General features: G+C 34.5%; 2 protein-coding genes across 2 annotated transcripts in view; both read left to right on the top strand.

Annotated features, from left to right (window-relative positions):
• LOC149373693 (homeodomain-interacting protein kinase 2-like) overlaps positions 1 to 8,830 on the top strand; it is a 35,783-nt gene extending 26,953 nt beyond the window's left edge. Inside the window, exons 2-8 of the mRNA XM_089596077.1 lie at positions 6,259 to 6,351; positions 6,428 to 6,646; positions 6,844 to 7,223; positions 7,361 to 7,565; positions 7,662 to 8,183; positions 8,275 to 8,630; positions 8,716 to 8,830. Coding sequence (XP_089452203.1) covers positions 6,259 to 6,351; positions 6,428 to 6,646; positions 6,844 to 7,223; positions 7,361 to 7,565; positions 7,662 to 8,183; positions 8,275 to 8,630; positions 8,716 to 8,830 — 1,890 coding nt within the window. The remainder of the gene's footprint in view (positions 1 to 6,258; positions 6,352 to 6,427; positions 6,647 to 6,843; positions 7,224 to 7,360; positions 7,566 to 7,661; positions 8,184 to 8,274; positions 8,631 to 8,715) is intronic.
• A 4,314-nt stretch (positions 8,831 to 13,144) lies between these two features.
• LOC149373691 (homeodomain-interacting protein kinase 2-like) overlaps positions 13,145 to 19,370 on the top strand; it is a 35,372-nt gene continuing 29,146 nt past the window's right edge. Inside the window, exon 1 of the mRNA XM_089596076.1 lies at positions 13,145 to 13,321. Coding sequence (XP_089452202.1) covers positions 13,145 to 13,321 — 177 coding nt within the window. The remainder of the gene's footprint in view (positions 13,322 to 19,370) is intronic.

Here is a 19,370-nt window from a genome sequence, read left to right as displayed (position 1 = left end):
TATTTTCTCTAATTTTTGTCTATTTTCTTCCCCGCTTTTGTACAGACGTTTTTGTAAATAAGTGTTGAATACGAAAGCATTTTTCCAGTTTTACGTAAACAAACTTGGGTTATTTTTTTCACTTCTCTTTCTTCCCGTTGTAAGACGAAAATTGCAATGCACGATCATATGGCACAATTACTGCAAAGAATTCAATAGAAGTATTTGTTTAAATCACTGGAATATCTTTGAAAATATATGCTATATATGAATTTGTATGTCCCGCACAAAGCATGACTTTAGGCTACAAATAATTAAAAACAAATGACATGTAGGATCTCTTGAGGTTAAAATAATTTTTTTTTCTCTAAGTATTGACTAAGTATCGACAACGTATATGGCTAGTACATGGCAGCTACTATTATTTTACAGAACCGGCTAACAGTCCAGGACCAATACAGTTTTTGAGAATTCGGTCCAATATGATCATTTCGACATTGGAGGGAGTATTGACCAACGCCTTGCATACAATTATCAGTTTGTCGGTGCTTCACAGTAATTCGGCCGTATTGTCAGCCTGGGCAATTTTTTTATGAGCTATTTGAGACGAAGGATTTACAGTAACAGTAATTAATTCAGAAATTGTTAGAGAAATGGGACCTGAAAAAACACTTACCAATAGTATTTTAAAGGGAGCTCGTTTCATGATTTTTAAGTGCGATGTTTTTTTAATGTTTACAATTTGACTTTTTTTGGTACAATATCTTGTAACGGTACAGTCACATATTCTTTTTTTGGCAAAAATCTAAAATGATGCTAAAAAAATATATATCCACCAGTAGTCAATACAGAACATAAAATCAAATAATATAAGATCTAAAAAATACTTTGCTTAAATACTTGTGAAGACAGGAATGTACGACATGTGTTTTCCACCAAACAAATATTTAGATGCACTATCTTGTTTGCTAAAAAAACCAAAGTAAAATCCTACTAAAAGGCTGATGCCAAGTAAGCCGCTGAATAGTATTTAGTCTGTACACCCAAATGTTAATTGCAGTATACTGTTGCCAAACGTAGGCAATGAAGTACTCATTGTTGTATTCATTTTCTTCTTTTCTTTATTTTCTAACTTGTGATAAGTAAATTTCAGATACCACAGTTTAAAGAAACGCTCATTTTCATAGCTGCTTCCATGCTACGAGTTATTTTCATTGGAGGTATACAGTAAAATCAAAACTGTAATCTGAAACATTTATAAAAATATTGCAACTACACTTGGCATTAAATTAGCGTCTGCAGTTAAACTTATGGGTTTTTGTATGAAAAATAATTTGTATTTTAAAACGTTTCAGTTTACTTCAACATTCACTTAATGGGTGTTTTCCGCAATCGTCACCAGCAAGTAATTTAAGGTTGCGCTCTACGCTACCATCAGGTCGATAAGTTAACTACCTTGAATTAACTGACGCTCTTTTCCGTAATCTGGCCAGTTAAAATAGCAGACGACAGTCAACAGCGATGAAATCTTCACTTTTTTCTCGACTTTCACGTCGTCTGCTGTTTTAACTTGCAGATTACGAAATATATTTGTTGTCTTGTTGACTTACTGATCTGACAGTCACGTACAGAGCGCAAATTTAAATTACTTGCTGTTGACGACGATTGCGGAAAACACCCCAAGCGGCGTTACCACCACGACCTATACGTAACTTAACAGCCTCTGATTTTATCATTCTGGTAAAGAGAGCACGGTGTAAGATGTACTCGAAGTTATGTGTAGTAATTAAAGAAATTACTACTAAGTAATGCCATATGGTCGATTTTATTAAACCATATGAATATCTCTATTTTAAGAGGTCGACTTTTAAGTGTAAAATAAATTGTAAACTTGCCGCAAACAGCATAAACCACGTCAACTTTTTATTATCTATCTATAAAATTAGATGCGGCTGGTTTGTTATTATCAAAATGACTTTGCTGTAAATAGCAATAGTTTATGGCGATCAAGTGATGCCATGATAAGAGAAAAAAGATTGTGTGATGTTTCGTCCCGGGAGCACGCCAGGACTCATCAGTAAGGCTGATGACATGCTCCCTGCCTTAGACACCTATATTGGTGGGGGTACCCTAGCTCAATCTTAAACGCCCTTATAAATTAACCAACATGAAAATCCGGGCACTTGCGAGTAGGTTAACTTTAATGGTTGGACCCCTAGCGGATGGTTGGAGAAAGACGGAGAGCAGTAGTGACCATGTGGTAGTGAGGGTTCCCACACACACTCCCCTTCCAGTTACGACGCCGGAATGGCCGGATGAAGGAGTGGTGACGATATGTGAGAAGTACGCGGTAACGTGTGTATGACGTGCGAGATGTGGTGTATTAACAGAAGGCAAGATAGGGGAGAAAGAAGTTAATAGGGTAGATCTCTGAATCCTCCACGCTCTTGTAGAGTCCTAGAAAGAGGCGAGCAGAAGCTCTAGCCACGACCGAGACCAGAGGTCATATCGGAGAAAGAGAGGAAGAAAGCTAGTTGCTGTCCCGAGGCGTAGAGAATACGGAGATGCTATTAGAAGGTTGCATATGTTCAAATTTTCGGGGTCACCAATATGGCGATCGAGTGATGCCATGATAAGAAAGAAAAGATTGTGTGATGTTTCGTCCCGGGAGCACGCCAGGACTCATCAGTAAGGCTGATGACGTGCTCCCTGCCTTAAACACCTTTATTGGTGGGGGTACCCTAGCTCAATCTTAAACGCCCTTATAAATTAACCAACATAAAAATCCGGGCACTTGCGAGTAAATTAACTTCAATGGTTGGACCCCTAGCGAATGGTTGGAGAAAGACGGAGAGCAGTAGTGACCATGTGGTAGTGAGGGTCCCCACAAGTTATTTGGATCAGCGCCATCTAGCGGTCTTAATTTTTTGGCCAAAAGTGGCTCCTAAAATTCTCAATCAGAGCATTTTGAATTAGAGCCATTTAGTCTATTACAAACCAGCCGCAACTTATGATGAAGCTATAAAATAAAAAAATAACAATATATGTGTTTTAGGCAGCAAGTTAACAATCTATTTTCTACCAAAAAATCGACCTGCTACGTGTTTGTACTTTTACAGATAAATTTTCAAGCATAAGATGGATTGTTAACTTGCCGCCAAAAACACACGTATTTTTATTTTTTTATTTAATAGCTTTACTATAAGTTGCGGCTGGTTTTTAATTGACTAAATGGCTCTAATCCTGAATGCTCTGATTGAGAATTTTAGGAGCCACTTTTGACCAAAAAATAAAGACCGCTAGATGGCGCTAATCCAAAACAATTATTGCTACTTACAGTAAAGTTACTTTATTAGTTATAAACCAGCCGCAAATAATTTTATAAATAGACGATAAATAGTTGACATTTTTTGTGCTACTTGCGGCAAGTTTCTACATCAATATACTACATATTTTATATGGCTCATAAAATCGACAATATTTACAAAATTACAACACTCTTAACCTTTTACCATTAACTCATGTAAGCACAAATTAATCAGTCCATTAAAGAGACAACCGAAGAAAAATGGCCTGAAAAAGAAGCACAGTCACACGAAAAGTGATCAGAGAAGGTTGGGTTCTTTGTTCACTTATAACACTTAAAATTTACATCTCTGTAATAAATGTATTTTTCAATTAGTGAGATCCGATGCTCCATTCCAGGAGACTCTTCGTGTGGCTGCTTCTTTTTAAGACCTTTTTTCTTCAGTTGTCTCTTTTCGACTGATTGATTTACGTGTATATTTGATCGTGATTCACGATTTCTGTAACACAAATTTTGTTATGTACATATTATATAAGTTAACTGTTTATTGGAAATCTAAATATGAAGGGCTGTTCTTTCATTAGTTAATAGTAAAAGGTCAAGAGTATTGTAATTTTATAAATATTGTCGATTTTATGAGCAATACAACATAAGTAGAATATTGATAGTTTTGGAGGTCGATTTTCAGGTAAAAGATAAATTGTAAAGCAATCTAAATTAAGTGAGATCCAATGCTCCATTTTTAGAAGACTTCCTGTGTAACTGAACTTCTTTTTTAAACTTTTTTTCTTTAGTTGTCTCTTTTGTACGTATTACTTTACGTATCTATTTAATCATTGTTCAAGATTTCTGTAACACAAATCTGGGTATGTACATATTATATAAGTTAGCTGTTTATTTAAACTAGAAAGTTAAAGGGCTGTGCTTCTGCGAGTTAATGATAAAAGGTCCTAAGTATTTTAATTTTGTAAATATGGTAGATTTTATGAGCCGTATAAGATAAGTGGAATATTTATACTTTTTAGGGTCCATTTACAGGTAAAAGACATATTGTAAACTTGCCGCAAGTAGCACAAAAAATGTCAACTATTTATCGTCTATTTATTCAATTACTTGCGGCTGGTTTATAATTAAAAAAGTGACTTTACTGTAAGTAGCAATAATTATTTTGGATTAGCGCTATCTAGCGGTCTTTATTTTTTGGTCAAACGTGGCTCCTAAAATTCTCAATCAGAGCATTCAGGATAAGAGCCATTTAGTCAATTATAAACCAGCCGCAACTTATAGTGAAGCTATTAAATAAAAAAATAACAATACGTACGTTTTTAGCGGCAAGTTAACAATCTATCTAACGCTTGAAAATTTATCTTCAAAAGTACAAACACATAGCAGGTCGGTTTTTTGGTAGAAAATAGATTGTTAACTTGCCGCCTAAAACACATATATTGTTATTTTTATATTTTATAGCTTCATCATAAGTTGCGGCTGGTTTGTAATAAACTAAATAGCTTTAATTCAGAATGCTCTGATTGAGAATTTTAGAAGCCACTTTTGGCCAAAAAATTAAGACCGCTAGATGGCGCTGATCCAAATGACTATTGCTATTTACAGCAAAGTCACTTTGATAATTACAAACCAGCCGCATCTAATCTTATATATAGATAATAAAACGTTGACGTGGTTTATGCTGTTTGCGGCAAGTTTACAATCTATTTTTTACTTGAAAGTTGACCTCTAAAAATAGAGATATTCATATGGTTCAATAATATCGACCGTATGGCATTACTTGGTAGTAATTTCTTTACGCTGTTGACTGTCGTCTGCTTTTTTAACTGGCTAGATTACGGAACAGAGCGCCAGTTAATTTAAGGTATTTAACTTATCGACCTGATGGTAGCGTAGAGCGCAACCTTAAATGAGGGAAATTTTTGTTGGGAGCCCGATAATTTTTACTGGACGTAATGGTAAAAAATGTTAAGGTTAGGTAAAAAGTCCGGAGTGACGACCTAGTCCCACGTTTACTGTTCTTAACGGTAATTTTTATGGGCATTTACTATAAGATTTATAAAAAATTTCTCTCAATGCACGCTTGTTGTAGATTGGTGTGAGTGACCGAGTCGCGTATATTGTTTTTTACAAAGGGCGCAACGTGCAATTTTGCGCCTGTGAGCACACTTTGCGCCCAGTAAATCACTTTGGGCCCTAGGTCAGAAAAGTATGTTGGGCCTGGAGGGTGCATAAAACTTTTCTGCCCTTGGGCCCAAAGTGATTCCAAGGGCGCAAAGCGGCAGTCGCACTTTGGGCCCTTGGTAAGAAAAACATTATACGCGACTCGGACATTAACATACAACAATCGCGTCCTTCGAGCGCTTATGTTTGCACTTTGTGCCTTAGTGACGTAATGTACTATAAAAATTTTACAAATGTACTAAAAATAAAGGCAGAAGCGAAAAAATGGTCACATATTGGATTATCGACTTGGATATTGACTTTAATAAATGTTAATGGCAAGAAGATGATAATAATGTAGGAATAAATTGGAATTCTTATGGAAAGAAATTCGTTTCTTTTAATAATTACGAAATTATATTTGAGCCCGTAACGCTCCTATTTAAAAAACAATAAATAAAAGAACTCGTCGTTAAAGTTTTTCAAGTACGGATCTCGCAGGTTCCAAAAAATTTTTAATTTTCATGGTCACGGACGATACAAAAAAAAATTTTTATTATTAAAAACCCGTTTTGAGCGTTTGTATACATTTCGTCCCTTAAAATATGCCGATTCTCGTTGAATGACTTATATACATATATGTATGTACATCCTATGCGTCATAGAGTTGCTTGTATTGTGTATTCTACATAAGAAAAAACAGCCACAAATCACCTTCACCACCTCCACCAAAAAAATAAGTTAAAAAATGCAATTACCCCGTTGTCATTATCTACTTCTTTAACTTTTTTTTAACTCCGTAGGTCGTCAAATGCTTAAAAAGAGGCACTAATGAGAAAGTGGCCATAAAAATTCTGAAAAACCATCCATTGTACATTCAGCAGGGTCAAATCGAGGTGAGTATGCACCATAAACTCTTACATACAAGTATGGCTTGAAGTAAACTTATTGTATTTTTTTTCAATTCCACAGATCTCCAACCTGTTACGTCTCAATAAAGAAAATGCGGATCAGTTTAACATCGTACGTGCCTACGAATTCTTTCAGCACAAATCGCACCCCTGCTTAGTATTTGAGATTCTGGAACAGAGTCTTTATGACTTTATGGAGCAACATCGATTCTTACCTTTGCCACTCGAGTGCATTAGGCCAATTCTCCAGCAGGTTCTTACGGCGTTTCGCAAACTCAAAGTAAGAGAAATTTTATTTTTTCTTTTTTCTTTTTGTTTCGGGAACTATTTGTTCGAATTTTTTTTAAATAAAAAATTTTTTTATTTACGTTCACGTAATGACAGTCAAGTATACCAGTAAGAGCTAGTTGCACAATAATTTAAAAATAAAATAAAACAAGTTAACACAAATAAACAAAATAACTGCCAATCTTACAGCAACTGGGTTTGATCCACACGGACCTGAAGCCGGACAACATCATGCTGGTTGACCCCATCCGACAGCCCTACCGTATCAAAGTGATCGACTTCGGCTCGGCCTGTCACATATCCAAGGCCGTCTGTAATAGTTACGTCCAGACACGATACTACCGTGCCCCAGAGATTGTACTTGGTCTTCCATTTTCCGAGGCTATTGACATGTGGTCGCTCGGCTGCGTCGTCGCTGAGCTATTCATGGGTTGGCCTCTTTACCCCGGTAGTTCAGAGTACGACCAGATTCGCTACATTAGCCAGACTCAAGGCCTGCAAACCGAAGAAATGCTCAACAATGCTAGCAAAACAAGCAAGTTCTTCTGTCGGGATGCAGATGGGATGTACTTTTTAAATAAAACTGACACTGCCGATCGTAAGTGTTTTTCATTATTCGCATTTTCGTCTTTCCACTCGCTTTTTATGACAATAGTTCCTAATTAAACCTCGGATTTTCATATGTTGGCATTGTTTTAGGCACGTGTTCGTTTTGCCGTCTCAAAACTCCCAATGAATACGAAGCCGAGACTAGCGTTAATTTCAAAGAAAACAGAACGTACATCTTTGATTCTCTCGACGACATTGGTTACGTTACTACAGATCATAAAGAAGGCCAATGTTTTGCCGAAAAGGCCGATCGCCAAGAGTTTATTGATCTACTCAAGAGGATGCTCACGATAGACCAGGTAGTAAAATTTAATTGAACAAATAATTTCTCTTTGCAAGAACAAAATGCACTTTTGACGTAGCAAAATTGAATTTACAATTGTCATTTCATTTGCCAGGAGTGCCGTACAACACCAGACAAAGCCTTGAACCCCGCCTCCGTCACCCTGACCCACCTCGTCAAGAACCGTACCAGTGACTTGACAAACATTTGGCCGTACGACCAAGCCACTTCCGCACCTCAGCCAGCACTGTCATCCGTCATGGCAAACTTCCACGAGCCAACGTCCAACAGCACCACTGGTAACAACCAAGTGCAGCGTCTGGTACTCCAATACCGAACTACGCAGCCTGGCTACAATGACCTTTATGAGATGTACAGGTCCAACAATGGTTGCCAAACCACCCAGTATTATAGCTCGTCTATCAGCTCGATCGGAGGCCAAAGTGGGGTCCACGACTTCCCGCAACAACTGGTGCAGGATATTCTATGCCCACAACCTGGCTATCAGATCATGCCCAGCCTGACCAAGCACGTCATTTTGGCCCAGCCTCCCTGGGCCCCACAGACGCAACTACAGATACAGCCTTCCATCATTTCGCAGCAGGCGATGGTGACCGATCGGCAGAAGCTTTTGACGGTAAGTACTACTACTGCTCCTATACTCAGTATTCTTGTACATTCGATTGTAATACATAGCTTTGCTTTTGTTTTGGTGTGAAAATCCACAGAACGTGGTGCAAACACCCTATCCCGATGATGGCAGGCAGATGGCCACAATCGTGCATCCCTGGGAAGAAATACTTAGCCAGCACAATGCTATTCAACAGTTGTGGACTCCATCGTTGCGGTCGATACTGGCATCACAATCTTTGGCTACCTTGACATCGCACCATGACCATCACTCATTGTCTTTGTCCTCATCTTCGTTGTCATCAAGCGAACACCACCTGCAACAACAAAATGATCATCGAGTTGAAGGGCTGCATGGCAGACAGCAAAAGATCATGATTTACGACACGCCTTCACCTGGGGCGTCTGTCATTAATATCAGCAGCGACGACGACGACGAGTTCCAGGAAAAAGGGTTAATATACTGCACAGCTATTTAAACATTTAATCGGTTAATGTTACAAGGATCTCGCTTATTTCATTCTTTTGTTGTTTTACAGTACTGAATCGACATCAAGAGCGGTATACAAAATTCAGACCCAACATGATCAGTCAACGACCCAACATGCTCGACCCATGAAGTACATGCCTGAGCCCCAGCACCATATCAAGTAAGCATTATTTTCTGTTTTTTTTTTTTTTTTCTTTTAATAACGATGTATTTTGTATGCCTTTTTTAAATGTAACTTGACAATTTTTTTTTTTTATTTATTATTTTTTTTGTAGGTCTGGCTGCTCCTTTCAATTAAAAAAAAAAAGTCCTTTGGCGGAGTTTAATGTGATGAATGAGTCAATGAAACGACAAAAGTTGGCAGTTGCTGCTGTCAGTGAGGTGCAGCACCGATGCCACGAGCATAAGAAGAAACAGCAACAACTCAACCCCGTGAAGAAGCGCGTGAAAGAGAACATGCCCCCAAGGAACAGTGGCTGGGGTGAACTACAATACTCACCCCTGTCAACGACTCAGTCTCCATTGCCATCGTCGTTGTTATGGCAGTCGTCGTTACAGCCGATACAATCCTCGGCATCTTTGACGTCACACCAAAACCATCACTCGTTGTCTTCATCTTCATCTTCATTATCCTCGAGTAAACACCATCTTCACCAGCAGAACGAGCATCCAGCCGAGGGCTTGTATGGCTGGCAGCAAATGATCACAATTTACGACACTCCTTCACCTGCAGCCTCCGTTATTATTTTCAGCAGCGATGACGACGATGAGAACAAGTCCCCAAAAAATGGGGTGGTATCTAAATTTACCAAGTGCATGATATTCACGGACAACAACAAAGAGATCAGTCCTAAGAACCGTCGGATCCACCACTCACAGAAGGTATTTTGCCCGCAGCCATCAATCCTGCTGACCCAACGCCAGCAGCAGCAGCAGACGACCCTGGATATAAAGCAGGTGCCTCGGCCATTATATCATAACAAGTGAGGATTTTTTTTTTTTTTTTGTAATGATACATTTAGTTTGTTTTTTCACGTTATTTTTTGTATTTTTTTATAGTTCTAGCTACAATTTACAATCGCAAAGGAAGCGTCTGTTGACAAAAATGCAGTCCGAGTGCAATTTGATGAATATCCCGACGAAACGACGAAAGTTGGCAGATGCTGCTGCCAGCGAGGTGCACAGTAACGGGGTACTGTGACAAGCTTGAGTGCCATGGCATGGGTACCTGCTATCGCAAACATAACAGCTTCAAGCGTTTGCATTGATAAATTTTGTGATTTTTCTGACTAGTCTGAACACGACAACCAAGTTAATTGTCATTTCGAGTAACTAGTCACTTGTGATTTATTTTAGAATTTTTGCTAATGTTTGTCTGACAAGTGCCAGTGTGAATCTCTTTTTTATGTTAAGAATGTTTAGATAATTAAATTTGTATAACTTTTTTATGGCTTTTGTAAATAAACATTTTTATGATTTTATAAAGAAAAGCATTTGTTGTATGTTCTCAAAAATCTTAGGATTTTTGGAACAAACCAATCCCAAAATTTAATAGAAGGTTAGTTGCAAATTTTAATGTGTCATAGGCTATTAAAATTAGCAATAACTTTAATGAAAGAAGTTTTATGTTAGTTTAATTTTTTAATGTTATTTTACAATGAGTCCGCCGCACCCGCTATCGATTTTATGACTTTATGTTCATAAGTAAACGTTTGCAGTCTGGCAATACCATCCTTTTGTTTTTTTATTTTGTTTGTCTGTGTCGATTCAATTCTCCTAAATCTAACCTTAAGCTTTCGTGCTATGCTCCAATTTTAAAAGTTTTAAACCTATATTTGGGCCTATATTTTGAACCTATATAATCTAGAAACCCATAGACTATTTCACCCCCCCCTCCCTATAGTTAGAATACTTAGTAAGATTTAGATATCTTTTAATGCAATCATCTATACCGAGTATGTACTCAACAATTTGGACATCACAAATCTCTATGACTTGGGTTTATATAATCCACAAAGTATAAAACATTATACCAAACTTTAGTATACTTCGTGTAAGTCCTAAACTTTTTACTTAAACTATTATTTACACTGTTTTTGAAAGTAAAAATTTTCACAAACTCACTTATTCTTACGAACCAATTATTTTATGGCTAAAGGAAAAAGAGAGAAAAAGGGAAAGCTGTTTATCAGAACGTAAAAATTATATATATAGATATATCTTCCTATATTATATAGTTAACTCAGTGGGGCATTCCACACAAACCCCCCACCGCCCCTCATTTTCTATAAGCATATGTATTGTATAATTATGATAGAGCCAAGTACACTAAAATTGAATAGTCCATAATTTCCTGATCCTTAACTGCAAACAATTACGCACATCGTGTGGTACATCATCATCCCATAACGGCGAAATTCGGTAACGAAAAATCTTACATAGGACACTTATACATAACAAGGACTGGAGTACAGTCGATAAAAAGGACTTCAAGAGTAAATCTTAGAAACATAAAATTAATTCACTTAATAAAAATTCGTGACATGACTCTGAAACCTACAACTATGAATTACATAATTAAAAAACTATACAGTCAGAGAGTATAGAATAAAGATCTATTCCATATTTTTTTTATATAGCTCCGAAATCCCATAATAGTTCTAGCGCTAGAGCTCCTCCCATCGGTGAAATAAAATAACCCTACCAAAACTATGTAATATGTTATACAGTTTCTGTCGCTAAATACAAAAAATTTTGTTCAGTCATTACGAAAAGTGGTACAACTTATTTAAAAATTGGATGTTTAAACATATAGAGAAATATTATAAAATTCAATCTTAAAAATGTTTATTTGTAGAATATGGCTCAAAATTAGAAAAAGAGCCCATGTAATGCGTTATGTGAAAAAAATCAGCCAATTAAAAGTCATTTAAATTACGTATGTTGTGTCATTAATAAGTTTTTCAATAATATTTTAAATCCATTAAGATGGAAAATTTTTTCTGAGCCCCCAACGATAACATAAAATCATAACAAGATACAATTACAACTATTATCATAATGTTATACGACTATTAACGAATTATATTTTTCTTCTTTTGTATAGTGCGTATTAGGGTACTTTATCATTTAATTTAATTCGTTTCTAATTGACTGCTAATGAGAATTTTTATCATAAATGTTTAATTTTGGCTCGAAAATTTCTTTTTCACAATCCTTGGCTCATTTTTAACGAAACACTATTTAGGATATATGTAACTAAACCTCTTAGTCTTAGAATAAAACGATGCTGGATTACGAAAAAATAATATTTATTAAAAATTTCGAACTACGTATTATTTAGGGTAACTGCACTATTTTCAACCCACCTGGGCTTAAATTTTATCTTAAGATGTGGACTTTCAGATAAAAGAAGATTTATAATAATCTGCAGCTTGGTAACCGCGGTATTGTTGATTAACGCAGGGTCGTTGTTAGACTCTCGTGTACCGTAGATCATCAGCACAAGAAAATTAAGTCAAATTAGTGCAATGTAATAATTTTCACTTTATAAACGGAAAAACATTATTGTTATCATGATTGCGTTATTTTAAACAGAAAATTTCTCTTAATGACTTTTTCTATTAGATTCATATTTAAAGCTCAACCAAAGAAGCTCACCTAAATTTGAATTGATGCTTATGCTTGGTTAAAAAAAAATTTTTTTAATATAGTATAGACAATACAAACCAGCAAGGTCGAGTTGTATAAAAGTTAAAGAAGTGTACTTTACTATGTATGATTGTTCAAACGAAATGATTTGTATTTTTGCCATAACAGAAACCAAAAAGGTTTCCTTTAACTAAAAAAGTTAAAAGGGAAAAAAAAATTTTCAAATGACGATCATAAGGGTAGTTTGAGTAGTATACCCATTGTCTGTACGGTAGTACGAAAACGTGTAGCTTGACTGTACCCTTTGATTTCACTAAACATATTTTGCTAAAAGAAAGTGAAAAAAAAGTGACAAATATTGATTTACTTTCACAATGTAGCGATTTTCAAGCCATCGATTTATCTACTTAATGGCTGGGACAGAATTCGGCTAGAAGATATAATTAAAGGAGACACAACTTGACCATAAGATAAAAATTACCGAGGACTTAACGCAACCATAGAAGTCATTAATATTCTATTAACGTATGCTTGTCTTAATGACTATACTACTGTGTTATCACTGGTTATCACTGAACATCGCCATGATGGAAATTGGCAACGTTAGATAATTAAATTACAATTACGGAGTAATAAACAATACGATGACATTGAAAATTTCACTTTTGGTACGATTTGCTTACAGTATGTGGGTACAAGTCATATTATTTCATTAGCTATTGAAATTGTGAAAGGTTAACACCAGAAAGAGTTTTGTGCCATCCATTCTATTTCATCGCTACAATTATCATAACAGTAACCAGTTCTTACCTGGAAAATCTAGTGCCATGAAAAACAGCAAAAAAGAAGTCATCAACATTAACAATAAGAAGAACAATTGCCACGGAGCTGGCTCAAATCGTCCGAAGAACGGAGTTTATCAGCTGGTCCAGCACGAGGTGCTCCACTCGTTGACCACCGAATACGAGGTCCTCGAATTTCTTGGACAGGGCACTTTTGGACAGGTAAGTGCTGTAGTATTTTTATAAATATGTATGGGTTATTCGGAAACCGTCTATTTTGTGTACAACGTTGCGTCAAAAGATATCGATCTGAAAATGTTTAAATGATCAAGAAATGCTTTTTGCTGACGAGACAACAAAATTCAGTGTATGAAATAATAATGCCTTAGATTAAGACATAACAAAGGAGCTTACTTAGCGTTACGAGCCCGTGTCTTGCTCAAAAATGTATTGTTTTGACGACACCTAGAAGAAAAATACGGATTTTTTCAATTTTTCTACGGCGTGTGATCTTAAAGTAGTTGATATAAACGAAAAAAATTGTATTAAAAAATTGGAAAGTGTTTAAGGAGGTTCAGAAAAAAAATACAAGATGTTAGTTAACGCTGAAAAAAATTCCGACTTTTTCTAGAACATTATCTTTGCGTATGAATTTTTTAAAAGTTTTTTCTAAACGTATTTTCCAGAAAAAAAGTCATTTAATTCCAAAACTTAACGTAGACTCTTTCACATATTAAATAACCGTTTAAATAAATCAATACTTTTTCTAAAAAATTTCTTTTAGTTAAAAATAAGCTGTCTTTTAAAAAAGAATAAACAAATCAAAATCATACGGAAAATCTTCAAAAAAGTTACGTTTAATTAAACTCAATTAGTGACCCCCATAAAATATCTCAAGAGTACATATAATACTGTCTTGTCTTGGCTTCTATTTCATAAGACAACAGTCGAGTCTAGACATGATTTAAACAGTCAAGAAAACACTAAGATGAATTTCTTAATAGTGTTGGTCTTGACAATATTTTTTTTTTTTTTTTTTCAAGCAATTTTAATCTCTAATCTAGATTATTTTGCTTCTTGACAATATTTTTGTACATTTTTGTGTAATATAAAATAAATGTAATAATTAGCAAATTATTTAATTGAAACTGCTTTGCTGTTTATTTGCAAGCATGAAAACGGACCTTTTAACACTGTAACTTAAATTCGTTCTTAGTACAAACATTAAATTATAAAGTTCTAAAACTGGCGCCCAACAAAAATTCCCCTCACGACTCACGAGCCTAAGTTCACTGTAGGTAAAACAGAGACCACAACTAACGTATTATTTTGTTGTCAGTACAAGATGCGACAAAAAATGTTTTTATTTTTACTACTTGATTGTAAGTAGTACGCTATCACTGTTGTTATTTTTTTTGTTGAATATTTTTTTTTTTTAATAATTTTATATTGATGTAATTGGTTAGACATTGTACCATCATAAATGAATATTTCTTTACAATAATTGAAATGTATCAGTTAAATTTATTTAAAGATTTTTAATTCAATTTGACATTGCAAGTGGATTGTCCAATATACATAATATTTTTAAAGAATGTATATACTATAAATGCATAATACTATAACAATTTTATTGCTTTAAATACAATGCGATTTGACTACGGTCTCTTTTTTACCTACAGTGAACATTCGCTCGTGAGTCAATAAGTAACTGAAGCAAAAAATTGCAGGAATCAGATGTTTTAATCTTTATTAAAGATTGATTCTAGCGATACCATAAATATTCTTTAGATACGTACGGCGCTTATCACTGTTATTGTTTAAACTTTTTTTACTATAATAACTAAATACTGTTTATGTACTGACTTTAGATTTGTAAAGGTAACAAATTTTTCAATCAAGATTTAATTATATTTTATTGACGATTATTTTTTTGTTAAAAAGCTAATGAATATACGAAATCTCTTTATATGTGTTGTGCACAGAAAGTATTGAACAAGCTATACATGGAAAAATTCTATATGCCAAAATAATTGTGCAAGAGTACACTCAAAACAAATATAATTAACACAAAAATAATAAAATAATAAAATTCTAAACAATTATATTGCACGCAGTCAAACTCGACGTAATACAGTTCAACACCTTTTTGTAATTAATCACATATCATAGAAATCTTACACTATTACCTACAGAATCCTTAAAAACAAGATTCAGAACTTCAGAAATCAACGTCCATATTTTCATTCAGTAATTTCTATTCCTTTTTGAACGACGATTCACACAGTTATAATAATGAATTCCAACACAAAACGATTTAAAAAACAAACAAAACTATAACAAGTGTAGCAATCATAAAATCTAGATAAATGGGAATAACTTATTTTCGTACACATTTATTTACTTATAATTTCGTCATAATAATATTGCAAAAAATCCATCGCTAGGTTCACGCATACGATACGATAGCTTGTACAGCAGACAACGTGAAACACGACAAAAATATTTAAGCTCGAGTCATGAAAACTAACATTACTTTAAATAACACTTAGAGAATAACAGGTTTTTAATGTATTAACAAAAAGTAGTACAATTCACTCACTTTTACAAAAATTAATTAGGCTCCCGGCATTTTTATTCAATGCAGTAAAATTAATTAAAAAAAAAAATCTAACAGGAATCTCAATTCTTAGTATCTCGTACTTCATCGATTTTCTTTGCTAAAATGAAATCATGTTATCCTTTGCCTGATACTTTAAAGACCTCCGGATCTTTTACATACTTGGAGTTGATTAGAATGAGTTTAGAGACATTTTCTTCTTCCCCAGTCCCAAGTTGTCCCTCTGAACCCATTTTTCAGACATGAAGTTTTCCTAAAATAGCATTGTCAAGATCATTGATCGTCGTCTATTTTATGACATTAATTTTTATTATATACACTATCATTAGTCAAAACTTCTGAGTAGTTACCTATATCAGTAACTGCAGTAGACAACGCGATACCAGCTACGTCTACGCAGTTTACATTATCCAGCATTGGCACAGCACTAAGTTCAGTTGCGTCGCCGCAGATAGTACCTAGGTCTAACCATCCCATTTTCTTTGCTTCCAATCACGTACACTTGTCCCTTCTCATCTACCGTTATAGTGTAATGCTGCCTCGAGCTACTTTGAATCCATTTGTGTCCACTAAACATGTGCGAAATCTTAAGGTATAAAGTTTTTTCACATCTTTTGAGACCTGAAATTAAGTAAAAAATGGGTGATTCAAATTATATCTAACATTTATTCTAAGAATTTTATTATAGAAATTAACATACCGATCTGGTTGTAATTGTTTAGTCAAAAAAACATATAAGTCACCATTTTCTGCTTCGGCGAAAGTGGCATAGCTGCCAGCCCAAATATTTTAAATATTTTCTTTTTTATTTCAATGTTAACTTGGTCTGAGAATGAAGATGGTCTTTTTCCAATCCAGTATGTCGATCAACTTTTCTTTCTGATAATCTGCCGAGCTGGCCCTGCTCAGCACAGCCAGACGTAAATACTTTTCCCGTGTTGTCGAGGAGCACCAGATGGTCCGACCCGGATGCAATCCTTAAAAATTTTTTATTCGGAAGTACTTTGACTGGAGTACATTCCTTTTTTCTCTTAATCAATCCTAAGATTCCATGTGAATGCTACAAAGTTAAATCATGTGACTACATGTGACAACTTATTACAATACTTACTACTACTACCTACGGTATTAATTCTTGATTTTTTGCATTTTAAAGAAAGCTTTCTCTTACCCGGATTATGTTGTGCATTCCTCCACCAGCCAGGGCAATCGTATTTGTCACCTGCTATAATCGTACTACAATATGCTATTATAAATTAAGATTTCAGCCTATTGTATCAGGGTAATTTTGCTGAGTTTTATAACCTTTACTGTGTATCAAGATGCCTATTCCAAAAAAGTCAACTGATGATAGACGTACATTTACCAACACTGAATAAATTCACTTATTTTATGTAACTTTTAATACTAGTTTATACAAATAAATAATCAGCTGCCTTGAAAAATTTTTGTTATTTAACAGTTAATTGTTATTTTATGAGTTTTCACCGAGTGTTTTCGAAAAAAAAAATTATTTAGTTTTTTGTGTGATTTTTTTTAATAATATTATTTAAAAATTTTAATTCAATGGAATTGTACTTTCAATACAAATAAGAAACTAAAATCTATAAGAGTATACGTAAACTCATAGAATAGAATAATTTTATTTCCGGAAAATACGTCTGGAAGAAAATATCGAAAAAGTTCAACATATAATGTTCTTAAAAAAAACTTGATTTTTCTTCAGCGTTATTTAACATTTTCTAATTTTTGCCGGAACCTCCTCAATCATTATAGCAGTTATTTTAACTTTTTAATTTTGGTAATTGGTCTTCATACCCTGCAGATTTGGTTTGTGCCCACAGACGGAAAAGTACTTTTCCACCCTCAGGTGGTTTTGGGAGGCTGGTACTTACTCGGGCAAAAAAGCAGTTTTCCGATACTCGTTCGAAAAGTTTTCTTTACAAACCTCGTTACGGACCTCACCTTCGGCTCGGGCCGCAAACCTCTCGGTTCGCAAGCAAAGAGTTTTCGAACTCGTAGGAATACTACTATTGCGTCACACATTGCCAGAAACCGATTTTTTTATAATGTATTTTATTTAATAATGTATTTTATTTTAGTCTTAGCTCGGTTGGTCAAGATGGAAATACAAGTTCTCTTAGGTTTGGGCGCATTAGTAAACTGTTGATTCAAATCTTGGTCAAGGGTTAACTTGCCCATTAAAAATTTTTTTTCAGAGTTATTTTAGGCTTAGATTACTTCTTACGCTTTACTGCTGGCCTCAGAGACCACCTCGATGTCAGCTACATGGGTGTCTGGTAGGTGCACTACTAGTTAAGGATGCGTTAGGATTAATAAAAAACGTAAAAGGGGTTTGATGTCAAATATTAGTTAAGAAAAATGAGACCAGGATCATAGATTTATCTGTAGAGTAAATAAAACATTGGAAAAGGGGTTACTAGTTAATATTAGGATCAACACACACTACCCATAGGGGGTAGACGGTGCACATGAAAATTCCTCAAGTTCTGGTCTATTTTGTCGTAGCGAAAAAAACAAGTTTGTTTTATAATTATTTATCAAAACTTTTTTGTTTCTTAAAGAGAATTTTATATTTATATTCAAAAAATGATACGTTCAAATTTCACTGGATAGTGGAACACGTAATTTAACTCATGATATTATTAAAATCCAATTAAAAAAGGTTGGATTTCACACTAAATTTATTTACAACATATATTTGTTGCAATTCTGATAGATGCTATAAATTGATATTTCTTAGCTTTAAAATTAACTTGATATTCCTTCCTTCAAAAACATTGTTTTTTCTTGTACGAAAAAATCAAGGACAATTTAAATGACATTTCATCAAACCACTCAATTTTTTCCAAATTTAAACCAAGTGATACCATTAATGCATGTCGTGAAAAAGTACTCTATGTCACAAGCGGGACTGGATATTAATGCTGACGCTTTAGTGGACACCCCAAACATATATTCACCATTTTTACATGCAACAAAAAATGACAACATTGAAATTTCTAGTAGACGAAACAATTGGGGTCTTTACTTCTTGAACGAACAATTTGTTTGGGTCAAACAAATTTTTTTTCCCACCATACAGAAAAATATGAAAAATTCATTATTCATTTATTTTTAATAAATGTTGAAGGAGGTAAGATGTTAAAGATAAACTGGTTGAAAGTTTCAGGTTACTAAAACCAGGTTAGAAGTGTAATGCACTTATTACTGACATGGGCAAGGTGTTTGCATTGCTAATCGATATGACACCATGTTTTAACCTCTGATTAGAAAGTAGTATGAAAAAAATTAGTAATGATTGTTTAAGGAAATGAAGAAACTATACGTTATTTTAAGAACAAAATTTTACTTCTGTATCTTTTTTTTCAATCTAATGTACTATAATTTAGTTAAAATTGACACAACCTGACATTTGTATAGGATTTCATCCCACTTTAAAATTCCTGAATAGAAAAATTTATTTCGAGTTGTTTTACAGCCTGTATATAATTAAATTAGTATAAAAAGTTATTTTTTTGATATTAAACGATCGTTTTTCACCTTTACACTTAAACTGGGCCCTCAGTAGTAAAAGTTGAGTTTGCATCTCATACACTCTAACCAGGGCAAACGTGCAAGTCTACAAGC

The sequence above is a fragment of the Copidosoma floridanum genome, unplaced genomic scaffold, assembly GCF_036245765.1.
Source record: "Copidosoma floridanum isolate Cflo_tuat_1 unplaced genomic scaffold, Cflo_Japanese_pri ptg000029l, whole genome shotgun sequence".
In the NCBI taxonomy this organism is placed as follows: Eukaryota; Metazoa; Arthropoda; class Insecta; order Hymenoptera; family Encyrtidae; genus Copidosoma; species Copidosoma floridanum.
The sequence above is the reverse complement of the archived record's forward strand: the minus strand, read 5'-3'. Positions and strand labels throughout refer to the sequence as shown.